Source organism: Salvia miltiorrhiza, chromosome 2 (assembly GCF_028751815.1).
Source record: "Salvia miltiorrhiza cultivar Shanhuang (shh) chromosome 2, IMPLAD_Smil_shh, whole genome shotgun sequence".
In the NCBI taxonomy this organism is placed as follows: Eukaryota; Viridiplantae; Streptophyta; class Magnoliopsida; order Lamiales; family Lamiaceae; genus Salvia; species Salvia miltiorrhiza.
Window position 1 is genome coordinate 39,894,358 of NC_080388.1, and position 12,644 is coordinate 39,907,001.

Sequence of the window (12,644 nt, forward strand, 5' to 3'; positions counted from 1 at the left end):
ATATTCAAGGAGAGTTTAAATGATTTGATTAGGCTACTCATACTAACAAGATGCACCTTCTTTTCTGGTGCCCACGTGGAAGAAACTCCAAGATTAAGCGTGCTTAGCTTGGAGCAATTTTAGGATGGGTGACCCCCTGAGAAGTTTCTCAGGGCGCGTGCGAGTGAGGACAAAATACGCTAGAAAATACTCGTGTTGGTCTGTGGGGACAACCGTTAAGTTTGGAGTCGGGCTGTTACATCTCGAGTTTGCAGAAAATTTTTCAATCTCCAAATGCATAACCTTTGAGAGATTCTGTATACCACCTACGAAGATGGTATACATGATACAAATCTTAATTATAATTATTATTAACTTTATATAATCTTAATATATCATACCAAACAACATATTAAATTTTAAAAATATTTTATGCATTTTACCAAACATGATATTAATATATGATAGTATATATAATAAAAAGAGTCCCATTTTGAGATAGTCATTTTGAACAGTAAAACACAATATTTGGCCACCCATTAAAAAAATACAAATTTTGGTCATTTTTTACGTTTTAAGACTGTTTTGCCCTTAGTTAGGACGGATCGGATTCGAGTTTGCGCGCGGGATATGTACACTTGACACTATTAGTGCCAAAAGTACCAACAGGTAAAAAAAAAAACTAACTAAGTAAATTGGCACTTTTGGCAAAAATGGTAATATTAGTCGAAAAGTATCATTCGATGATTAAATCTTAAATAAGGAATCTAAATCCTACATGGAGAATGTAAACCCTAAATGAAGAATCTAAACCTTGAATGAGGAATCTAAACCCTACGGGAAATTGTTCAAAATGGCCATATAACTGCACTCATCTATATAAAACAAGACAATGTATATGTACACAATTATATGACATTATTAGCACTAATATGGTCACTAGTACTATTCGTGCATGACACTGTTGGCACTAATTTATTTGATTTTTTTTCCTGTTGGTACTTTTGGCACTAATAGTGCCAAGTGTACCTAATCAGCGTGCAAACCCGAATTTGGTCTATCTTAATTAAGGGTAAAACAGTTCCAAGATATTAAAAAAATTGCCAAATTTTGTGTTTTTCAGATTAGTGGCCAAAATTTGTGTTTCCTTCTTCAAAATGGTCAAGCGGATGTATTGTTTCTAATAAAACATCTCATTTAAATATATATAACACCTTATCCTATATCGCGTACCAAATAAGCCATAAATGTCTTACAATTAATAAAGCGTGCATTGCGTGTACGTGTGTTAGTCAAGCGCTAAGAAATTAATGCCTATAGTTAAAGGTCTTGAGTTGGACATTCTATTTATTAAACTTTTATCCATATGACTACAAAGGAAACAAGTCAATAAAAAATAAAATCAGAAAGATTTGAGTTTGTGTCATAAATTGATAACAAGTCGAAGCGTGAAATTGGCTGAGGAGAGAGGAAGGAGTTTTCCAAACACGCGATAATTCTCGAGTGTATATTTGATCGCGTTCCAATTAGAATTGGGAATTAGGGTTCATCGATGCCTCGCCACGGTAGAGAAGACGATCGCAGGAGATCGTTGCCTTACGATGATTCCTCGAGAGATCGGCGTTCCCATCACCACAAGGTGTACTACTTTGTTACTGCATCCAGTTTTAAAATTTTTACTGGCATAAATTGGTGCATATGATTTTAGATGAATTTTGTTACTGTACATTTAACGGTAATCGCTCCGTGTTCTATGTGCTAGAAGAGTTTGAAAGTGGTTTCCGGATTTATTAAATATAATCAGCCCGACGGATGTAAATTTTTTGTTTTAGAATAAGATGTATGATTTTTTTTGAAAAGTGTTCTCCAATAATGCATAGTTAGCTCCAAAAGCACCCAATATGACTTCTACACATACCTATTCATTAAGCTTTGTACTTGCCTAACGAATCAAGACCTTGATCTAGCTGAAAGAAGAACATTTCTGAAAGATACGAATGAATGAGAATGATAATGTTTAGTGGTTTTTACAAAATATGAGGTAGTTGAAGCTGAAATTATCATTTAGGCACTTAATATATAGAGGAAAATTTATTTTGTGTTGACATTATGCACAGCCTGTAGCTTCAATAGCTGGTTTTGGAAGTTTGAAATAAAATTAGATTTCATATCTATTCTATTTCAATATAAATAAGCATATTATTATTAACACCTACTTTAAGGTTCCTTCTCCTTGAGGATTTAGTAATATGTATCCTGTATCAAATAAATAACTCAAGTTTTCTGTTTTGTAGCACAAAGATCATGGTTCGGACGACAAGGGATTCAAGAGAACAGACTGGAATCGAGATGGGGAGAGAGATCGATACCATAAGCAAGATGGTCAGAGAACTTCAAGATCTTATGGGGGAAGAAGTAGAAATGATGATTATGGAGATAGGCGAAACCAGGAATCTAGCAGGTCTTGGCCTCTTGGGAGTGATGGAATTAGTTTTCGTTTGGAACTTACTGTTATATTTGTAGCAACATCAGTAACATGATTGGGCACTCCACTAGACAATCTTGAATTTTCTCCTTTTCAGTAATTATAGTACATTGGTTATTGAGTATTTATGCTGTGTGGTGTCTGAATGTATAGATACTATAAACATGGTGTGGACGGAGAAAAACAACATAGACAGAGGTCACCCAGCCAATCAGATGATAAATCTCACAGGTAACCTATGTCCTATTACCTACCACTATCATCCTTCTAGAAAAGACATTTTCTTTGCTTCAAGCCTTCAATATTTGATGGATATTAGTGGCGTTTACCTCCAAAGTCATGTTGAAAAATCAAGATTCTCTTTTACATCTCTGCATTTGTTCAATTAATCATCAATTTTATTTTTTTAACAGCAAGCGAACAAGTGGGTTTGATGTGGCTCCACCTGCTAATGGTGCTTTGCCAAGTCCTTCAGGTTAGCTTGTATACATGTTTTCTTATGCCTTGCGCATGTCAGTCTTGGTTTGAATTACTTTTTATGTTTTTCTTTTATTCATGGAATCGCATGTGTTCTAGTTTTCTATTTCTTTCACTGATCCTTGAGTATTGTACTAAAACCATCATTATGTTGTTGGCTGTTGTGTGTGGTTTCTTGTTTATGATTTGTCACCATTACGTTAAGAAGGAAAAATCGCTATGCTTCTCATGGGTGTGAGAGATGTAGAATATATGCCACCAAGGAATCGATGCTCCAGTAGCAGGATCTTTTCATCTTCAACTGCAACTGTTGTTATTTGGTAGACTTGAACTGTATGGCAGATGCTGTGGTGAAAATTATTTCATATTATAGAATCTGAATGGTACACAGCCCTGGGTAAGAATAGGCTTTCTCTACATTTTTGATAAACTGATCTCTTGAATCACTATGGTTGTTTTGTAAATCTTCAGGCTTAGAGGCATAAAGCCAAACTTCATGTGTTTATGCTGCAGATATTTATATTTGTGTAGAAATTGTGGTTGATATCATTCATTCAATTATCTTCATGGACAGAATTACATGTGGGCTGCAGTAGGTTAGAGCCCTGTACAAGTCACCCCCACCGCCACCTTTTTTTTTCAGTTATAACTTTTACTTCATTGATCAGTGGGGGCTCTCTTCTATCTAAATTTTAAGCCACCTACCCTTTGATTTTCTGAATTCCAGCACACTTTATTGATCACTGACCCTTTTTTAACTGAAGCCCAATACTTGTTTACCCTATTTCTCTCTCCAAAGTTTGAAGGTTTTTTTCCTCTCAATAATCTGCCAAAAGTTCTCCACTCATCCTCAATAATCTGCTCCAATTTAGCTACTGCTGTTGTTTCTTTGTTCATTAATTAGAATACAATCAAGTTGAGCGCATGCTACTAGCTATAAAACTTTATCTACTTGTTTCCTTAATTAGTTAAATGGCTAAATTATTCAAAATAACCCAAACTATCAACTTACCTCAAAAAATATCCTGTACTATCAATAATATCTCAACAATACGCATACTTCCAATTTTTTATCCTAATCTAGCCTCCTAATATCCTATTATTCACTAATAGAAGTGTTAAATTCTGCCGACCGGGCGAAGCCCGCTGACTGTTAATTTTAGAAATTAAAGGTTCTACATAGATGCCACGCCACCGGTCTTTGCACAGTTAACAGAAATTAACTACTCCCTCTGCCCCACTTTGATAGTCCACATTGTTTTTTCACACATTAAGAAAATACAATTAATATTTTGTTTTGGAAAATGTAATTTATATGTAATTGTTCTATTTTTCCCTTATTTATTGTTCGACATATTATCTTCACAAATACTAAATTATTTTAGTAAAAGAAAATTTTAAAGCATTTTAAATTTAGAAAGTGGACCATGTCTTGGGACATCCCAAAAAGGAAAAGGGGACTATCAAAGTGGGATGGAGGGAGTGTTCCATTAGTGAAAAATAGTCGGATGTTAGATTAGGATAAAAATTTGAAAGTATGGATAAAAATTAACAAGTAAACAAAAAATTTAAAGACCGCACGACTGTGGACTCGAACCCATGACCTTTGGCCTTGGGCATTAACCACCTACCGCAAGGCATTAAGTCAGCAGTTCGGATTATTTTGGATAATTAGCCGAGTTAAATTGCTCTTATTTTGTAGCAGAAGGAAATGTTTGAGCATAATTGTTTTACATTATGCTAAATACTTCTCCGTTTCAGTGGAAATAATTGAACGAACATTTTCAGGAATGGAACCTGTAAAATATTGCTGTAATAATACGTGAGGTATTTTTTTAAAACATAATTTATTTTTACATCAAATAAGAACAATTAATATAGATTATAATGTTTTGAAATGAGATCTCTTCACGTTCTACTTTGACTAACATTGATAATTTTTTTGTGATGTATAAATTATATCGGGTTGAATTTTTGTATTCTAGCCCAGCCGACCATCAATGTCCACTGATTATCTATAGTAATACAGAACAAGTTGCTGGAGTGTCCATGGCGTCTCAAGCAATTCCTGGAATGTTGCAAAACATGCTTACTTCTGAGACATCTCAGGTATGTTAGATAATTGGATGGTGGTTATTGATTTATCATAATACTTCTGCTATCATTTCTTTTTAACATTTATTGTTGAACATTTCTGTTTGTTATATGGTTAATCAGTTAGGATTGTTCCCAATTCAAGTCATGACTCAGCAGGTAACTTGGTGCTGCTTGAATATTCTTTTATTATCATGTCCTCTAGACAATACTTTTTCTTATGGTATTTCGCTGATCATAGGCTACAAGGCATGCACGTAGAGTATATGTTGGTGGCCTTCCACCTTTGGCTAATGAGCAGGTACACGTTTTCCATACACCTGGATCTCCAGAAAATTATATTGCTCTCTTCTTTCCACCTTCCATTCTTATCTAATACTATGAAGTTGTCTTAGTTGGAATATCATTTTCTCATGTTTACACATCCTTGGGAAATCATACCTAATCTAGAACCTGCTAGTATTTTGTTGTTAGTCATTTCACTTTGTTTGTTCAACATGTTGGCTAGGCTACATCATTTTGTGACCCTTCAGTTGAGTTTGCAGTACTTATTTGTTTCAATTCATGCAGACTATCTCAACATTTTTCAGCCATGTTATGAATGCAATCGGTGGAAACATTGCTGGTCCTGGTATGTGGCCTTTTGAAGTTTAAGACATAATGTGATACATTTTAAGCTTTTCATCCTATGACACTAAACATGACTGTAAATTTAAGGTGATGCGGTCGTGAATGTTTACATTAATCATGAAAAGAAATTTGCTTTTGTGGAGATGAGAACTGTAGAAGAGGCCAGTAATGCAATGGCACTTGATGGAATTATTTTCGAGGTATGCTGAACTTTCCTCTCTCATCCTGCATTTGTTTCCTTCCCTTCTAAATTGCTTATTTGATCAGTTCTTCATTGCTAAAATACATTGTGTGAGTTTTTCGGTGAATCATAATGAGTTTTTTCACTTCAAGAAGAACAGAAAGAAATTTTGAGGCACTTGAATACTGTGGTCCCATGCACTTTGTTACAAGAAACCATCATAATAATCAAGTTAGGCACGATCTTGATTCTCATTTTTATTCTCACTTCTCAGCTAGCAAGAAAATTATCTGGCTATTCCTCCCTCACTTAATTGTCATGCTCTGAATCTAAACATTAGTAATGGTATTCTTGCTAATAATTGAAATACGTGTTTGGACCTAAAACTTGTAGAACATGCCGTGAGTGTACATGTAAAAGAGTGTTAAAAAAATGCTTCACACTGTAATCCCGGTGGATTAAGATTCACACCCCATTATTTTTCTCTACCAAATTGGTGTTTGATCAACTTTGTCTTGCGTTGTGTGACTGGAATGCCATAGTTATACTTCCTAATATATTGCTTCAGTGGATATCGCTATTCCAACTATTCCTCTCTCTCATTCGTTACCTTTGATTGTACTAGGGTGTTTCTGTGAGAGTTCGAAGACCTACAGATTATAATCCATCTCTTGCAGCACCACTTGGTCCTAGTCAACCTGGTCCTTATCTCAATTTAGCTGCGGCTGGACTCACACCTGGGTGAGTGGTCACCTAACCTGACTCTTTTTCTTTCCTTTTCCACTTAGCATTTCATATCACCTGGCAGACCTTGTGTTTGTGTATGCATTTGTTATTTTTTAAATTTTGCTGCTCATTGACTCTGTTTGAGTTGATGCTGAGCTAAACTTGATACTGGCAGATACACTATATATGAAAATAGAAGTGTAGGCTTTATTTGTAACTACGAACCATCCTCTATGTAGCAGTTTGCCCTGCAATATTACTGGTAATAGTTGTGTGGAGCAATGCACTACGATGCTAGCTAATTGCATCCTAACCTCTGTGTGAGTTGTAGTTTACCGCCAAGGGCTCTCTGGTGGAGAATTTGCATTAGGTGCTTCTGCCATGATTTGTTTGCTTGCTAAAGCACACGAACCACTTGACTGTTAATACCTTTAAAATGCATTGGTTGTATTGCATGAGACAGCACTCAGCAGAATATCCGTTGATTGGGAGCTTCAAGTGGTAAACATTTACTCGCTCAAAGGTTATGATGCAATTTACAGCCAGAGAAGTTTACATAGTTCAGATCGACAAATATAATTACCCCTTACAACTTAATGGTCAATGGATAAGGTAGATATCTATAGTGTGAAGGGATGAAGGGCTTTTCATCCCTCAGGAGTTGATTATGTATAGAAGGAATTTTTACTTGTTCAAAAATTGTTTGTTAGTCAATTGTCTTGTTTCTGTCCATGTTAGTTTGTTACTGGTCAATGATATTAGTCCTTAATAATTATTTCGTATATGATTTCTTCTCACTAGTCATTTATTGATAGCATGAACGGTGAATCTGATGGAGCTGATCGCATATTTCTTGGTGGGGTGCCCTACTATTTTTCTGAAGCTCAGATGAAAGAATTGTTGGAGAGTTTTGGGTATGTTATTCTACAATTTGTTTGAGTGGCATCAATGAATGATCCAACTGTTTGATTTAGTGAACAAATAACATCTTATCTCACAGTTTTCTAATTGATCAACTGCAGACCTTTGCGTGGATTTGATCTTGTCAAAGATAGAGATACAGGAAATTCCAAAGGCTATGGTTTCTGCTTCTACCAGGTATGACCAGCTGTTTCTAGAAAACCTATTAGCTTTTGAAGTTGTATTTTGTTCTTGGCTTATTTATGGAGATTGAATGCTCTCGACTGTGGTTGTTCTTGTAATACTTATTTTATTATAATGTCCGGTTTCTTAATTGTGTAACCCGAACTTATGTGCTTGCCCATACTCCACACTTTGAATCTTCAACTCATAAGATGTTCATTATTCTTAAATTTTATGTGACTCCCCCTTCTTGCCCATAATGATTGCTAGTATATTCTGCTGATGGATTATCTGACGATTGCCTTTGTTTGATTTAGGATCCATCTGTCACGGATGTTGCTTGTGCTGCTTTGAATGGCCTAAAAGTGGGTGATAAAACACTTACTGTTAGACGTGCTACCGTGAGGTGAATCTTCTTGGCATACATGCCCTTTTTCTAGTGCAGAATTTGTCTAGAATTGTAATTCAAACTGCTTCATAAAATTATCTTCAATGACTATTGTGCTCCATCCCATTACTCCGGTTTCAGTTGCTTAGGTTTATTTTAGTCTGTGCCCGAGTGTTTGTTTTCTGGATTTTGGATTTATCATACTAACATTGAACATTTCTTCGTCTGGCCGGTGTTGGAACCTAAAAGAGTTTTTCATCTGCTGCAACACTGTTATACACTTGTCAACTTCTGTTGTCAGAACTGCTAGGGATAGTTAATGTCCAATCATGGTTCCATGCTGGGGGAGTGGGGCGAAAGAAACAAATGAAAATTAACATTAAAAGATCTTTTGTATGATAGATCATATCATTAACTGTTGATGTAAATCATGTAATGTTTAGCTTCTCTTTCATGATGATGTTTAAGGCAAGACTCTGACTTGCTCTGTTGTCATCATCTACAGTGGGCAGTTAAAATCAGAGCAGGAGTATGTACTAGCTCAGGCACAGCAACATATAGCAATACAGGTTGAGGGCTAATATCTCTTAAAGTCTTAACTACTTCTAATTCATTCATCTCTTATATTTGTCCTCTCATTTTGAGCTTACTTTGGATGTTGACTAATTGATACTTTGGATTCAAGAAAATGGTTTTGGGTGCTGAAGCTGGAGCTTTGAATATTGCTGGTGGACAGCCCCCTACAAATGTGGAAATTCCAACCAAAGTTTTGTGCTTGACTGAGGTACTTCTGTCTACCTCCTTTCTTTATGTAATTTGTTTATGAAGCTGCTAGTCTAACTCTTTTTGAAATAATCATTACTTGGCTTCAAGGTTGTTACTACTGATGAATTGATGGATGACGGAGAATACGAAGAAATTCTTGAAGATATGAGAGAAGAATGCCAGAAATTTGGTATATACAATACTCCTCTTAGCTATATCATGTTCTTTCTCTCTGTTAGCTTATTTCACTTATGAAGATCTGGAGCCTTGTGCCCCCCTAGACTATTGTTAATGGAGAATTGTTGTTTGAGTTCAGTATCAATTAGAGGAACTCTATAGGACCATGGAGATATGTTGCTAGTTCAATTAAGTGATTTTGAAAGACTAAATGAAGCATTTTTTAAATCCATGCAGTTTTCATCACATGAAGTGTGGATATTCATTTAAGGTTAATGAACAAGACTAGCTTCTTATATATAAATATAGGGTTAGGTTATAGTGAGCGATTATTTTCGTGAGAAATGAGAATAACGAATAAGCTAGTATATAGTGTTGAATAAACTGTTTGTCATGGTGAAACTTTCGCCACCTCTAGGATTCAAACCCAATTTTAAATGGTTATTCGTGTATTACCAGCAGCTTATTCAATTCTATATACTGATTAATCATATCAATTCTCATTCTCGCAATATATGAACATTCCCATTGGAATAATTCCATATATATATATATATATATATATATATATATATGTATATGTATATATTGTCAAATCCTAGTGAGAATGGCTGAATTTGGTGGGAAATGAGAATGGATCTGGAACGTGAGATATTCAAATCCTATTATTGATATTTATTCGAATTAATTGTAAGATATTCAGTTAACAAATAAATCACTAAAATCCATGAATAAGTTGCTTGTAAAGCACAAATAGCCATTCTCACTTGGGTACGAATCTTGGAGGGGAGGAAAATTTCACCACATTAACTAAATACGGCTATCTGTGTATTACAAACAGCTTATCCATGAATTTTATTGTTTATTTGTTATTCTCATTTCTCACAAAAGATAGTCATTCTCACTATAGCTCAATCCTATATATATATATATATATGGCTCGTTTCGTACACGGTATGGGATAAGATGTGATATGTTTGACTTAGATGTTTTTTACTATATGTCATATTAGTTTTATGTTTGGTAGAATGCATTAAAATATTTGTAAAATATAATATGTTGTTTGGTATGATTTATTAAGATTATATAAAGTTAATAATAGTTATAGTTAAGATTTGTATTACGTATACCATTTCCGTAGGTGGTATAGGCCAAATCAGTATAATATTTTTCGGCTTTTGATTTATAAAGGCCGTATGTTTCGTATTACTTCTTACCAAACAAGATATTAGGGTGTCATGGATATATTATAAACCCTAATCACCCGTACCAAACAAGCCCTTAGGATAGAGATCATATAGTACCCTTCCCTTGGGTAGTACCCTAGTACCCTTACAACTGCATAATGTTAAACACAAAACTGCATATGTTGGGCACAAAACTGCATATGCGAATTCAAAACTACATACATGCATTAACATTACTGCATATATGCATGTAATGCAATTTTCACAAGATGCATGATTATATATACAATACTGCATTGCTTATACACAAAAATGCATGAGTACTACAGTACTACCTTAGGGAGGGGTACTTACCTGATCCTGGTCCTGACCCTATATATATTTGTGTATATATATATATTTTTTCTGTTATGTTATGTTTTGTTTCTATTGAGATATTGAACTATGTTTACCAGAATTTATAATGAGAGATGAGGAAATGGAAAACTGATTTTTATGGGGATTGGTTGTTATACTCGTACTAAAACTTTCTATGCCCAAGATATCAGCAACATAATAGGAAATATGAACTTATCTGCATGTAAATCTTCCGTCTTCTATTGCCCTTGTGGTCCTCATTTTTCAGTAGATGTTCTACCTTGTGATAATGTGGAAATGCCATCTGAAATTTCAGGGGAGTTGATTGATGTTGTCATTCCTCGTCCTGTTCCAGATTCTGCCCCTAGCAATGGTGTTGGAAAGGTACAACTTCTTTGTCCTCACATTCCTTGTACCTTTTTGTGAGTGAAATGGACTGATTTCAATTTAACTTACAAAAAGCATAGGTTATGATACTATATAAATGGGATGGTATTTTTTATTTACTTTTTTATTTATTTTTTCACGCACACTGTCTCAAAATAAAGATTAGTAAATACACCCTGTAACTAATTTGTTAGGGTGCATTTACTTTGATGGATATAAATATATCATTAGAAAACGAAGGATAACAAAAATTTATGCCTTTAAATGTCTCATTTCTTTCCCAACATTTGACACAAAAGAGGAGTTCATTTTTCCTTCCTTATTTTCACTTCAAGGATGGATAATATTATCCACTCAAAAATGGAGTGTTTGAGTGGATAATATTATCCATCCTTGAAGTGAAAATAAGGAAGGAAAAAATTGTGAACTCCTCTTTTGTGTCAAATGTTGGAAAAGAAATGAGACATTTAAATGCATAAATTTTTGTTATCCATCAATTTCCAATGATAAATTTATCCATAAAAGTAAACGCACCCTTAAAGTAAAAATGTAGTTTGGAGAATCTCAAGTTTTTTTGTATATAAAGCATAGTGTTGTTGATTGGTCCTTTTTTTTATTTGATCCCACAACACAAGTAAAAATGTAGTTTGGAGAATCTCAAGTTTTTTTGTATATAAAGCATAGTGTTGTTGGCTGGTCCTTTTTTTTTATTTGATCCCACAGTTGCACTATTTTCTATAATTTGAGTTCTAAAAATTCCAAACAGTTTGCACTCAAAGCTCCAGTGACCCTAAAGCTAGATATAGAAAAAGCATTGTGAAGTTGGCGATTGTCAGTTTACATATTCTTGATGAAAACCTGTAACAGGTATTCTTGGAGTACTCTGATACTGCTGGTTGTGTGAAGGCGAAATCTGCTCTTAGTGGTAGGAAATTCGGAGGCAATAGCGTGACTGCTTTGTATTATCCAGAAGACAAATATTACGACAGGGATTACGCTGCCTGATCTTTCATTTTCTATCTTAGTATACTAGAACAATCATCACTTGTTATTGTCCAAATTGTTTATTTTTCTGTTTCACGCGTAATCTCAGACAGATGATATAGTAGTTTTTCCTTTTTATGTTTTTTATATGTAATGTATAATATAGATTGTTATATTGGTGTATAGTGAGGTATCAACTGCTTATCTAGCGCCAGTGCAAAATATGCATCTTTTGTTGCGAAAATGGATTTGCCTGTGTTATGGGATGTTAATGTTACAGCTGTACCATGAAGTTTGGAATTTGTCTCTTGCCTACGCTTCCTTTTCTGTTTAATTATAAGAATTTGCGTTTCATTTATGAAATTACATAACTGAAATGGAATAATCGAAACTAAAAGTAAAATTACATAATTGAAACTAAAAATAGTTATTTCCTATTACATCTGGCTTTAATATTTGCCATAATTAGGGAACGGTTGTAACATACATCCATTATTGATTATTCCACTCGTGTCCCATTCTTTCAGTTTAAGCTCTTCATCAGCACGCTTGACCTCTTTCTCTCTCATCCTCATCTTACAGTTTTAGCAATTTGAATGTTCCACAACTTTAGCTTTGGCTTTGCTCTGTTTCATTGGATACCTTCCAACTCTTGACTTTGTTGAAGCATGACTTTTCAATTCAGATGTCTTGCCTTGTTGTTAGCACGACAAATCATTTGTCGCAACTCTTTCATTTGTTGGG

The 12,644-nt window shown here is 34.6% G+C and overlaps 1 protein-coding gene across 3 annotated transcripts; it reads left to right on the plus strand.

The window, feature by feature from the left end:
• Nucleotides 1-1,344: 1,344 nt before the first annotated feature.
• Nucleotides 1,345-12,202, plus strand: LOC131011149 (splicing factor U2af large subunit A-like). 3 transcript variants are annotated; one of them, XM_057938943.1, is made up of 18 exons: nt 1,345-1,618; nt 2,274-2,440; nt 2,618-2,695; nt 2,878-2,939; nt 4,971-5,050; nt 5,159-5,194; nt 5,277-5,336; nt 5,606-5,666; nt 5,753-5,865; nt 6,472-6,587; nt 7,388-7,486; nt 7,595-7,670; nt 7,973-8,061; nt 8,549-8,612; nt 8,729-8,827; nt 8,917-8,998; nt 10,846-10,913; nt 11,784-12,202. In XM_057938943.1, exons 1-18 carry the CDS (start codon nt 1,532-1,534, stop codon nt 11,919-11,921), a joined length of 1,575 nt encoding a protein of 524 aa, XP_057794926.1. In that variant the 5' UTR covers nt 1,345-1,531; the 3' UTR covers nt 11,922-12,202. The 3 variants fall into 3 exon arrangements, with proteins under 3 accessions (XP_057794926.1, XP_057794928.1, XP_057794927.1); XM_057938945.1 differs by lacking the exons at nt 1,345-1,618; nt 2,274-2,440 and adding an exon at nt 3,147-3,338; XM_057938944.1 differs by lacking the exons at nt 1,345-1,618; nt 2,274-2,440 and adding an exon at nt 3,150-3,338.
• Nucleotides 12,203-12,644: the final 442 nt, after the last annotated feature.

Bases quoted from the DNA above. Each gene is read 5' to 3' on its own strand.
- LOC131011149 (XM_057938943.1), top strand. From the start codon at position 1,532: ATGCCTCGCCACGGTAGAGAAGACGATCGCAGGAGATCGTTGCCTTAC. The intron at 5,866-6,471 runs GTATGCTGAACT...TGATTGTACTAG, and splicing joins TTGATGGAATTATTTTCGAG to GGTGTTTCTGTGAGAGTTCG. The intron at 7,671-7,972 runs GTATGACCAGCT...TGTTTGATTTAG, and splicing joins ATGGTTTCTGCTTCTACCAG to GATCCATCTGTCACGGATGT.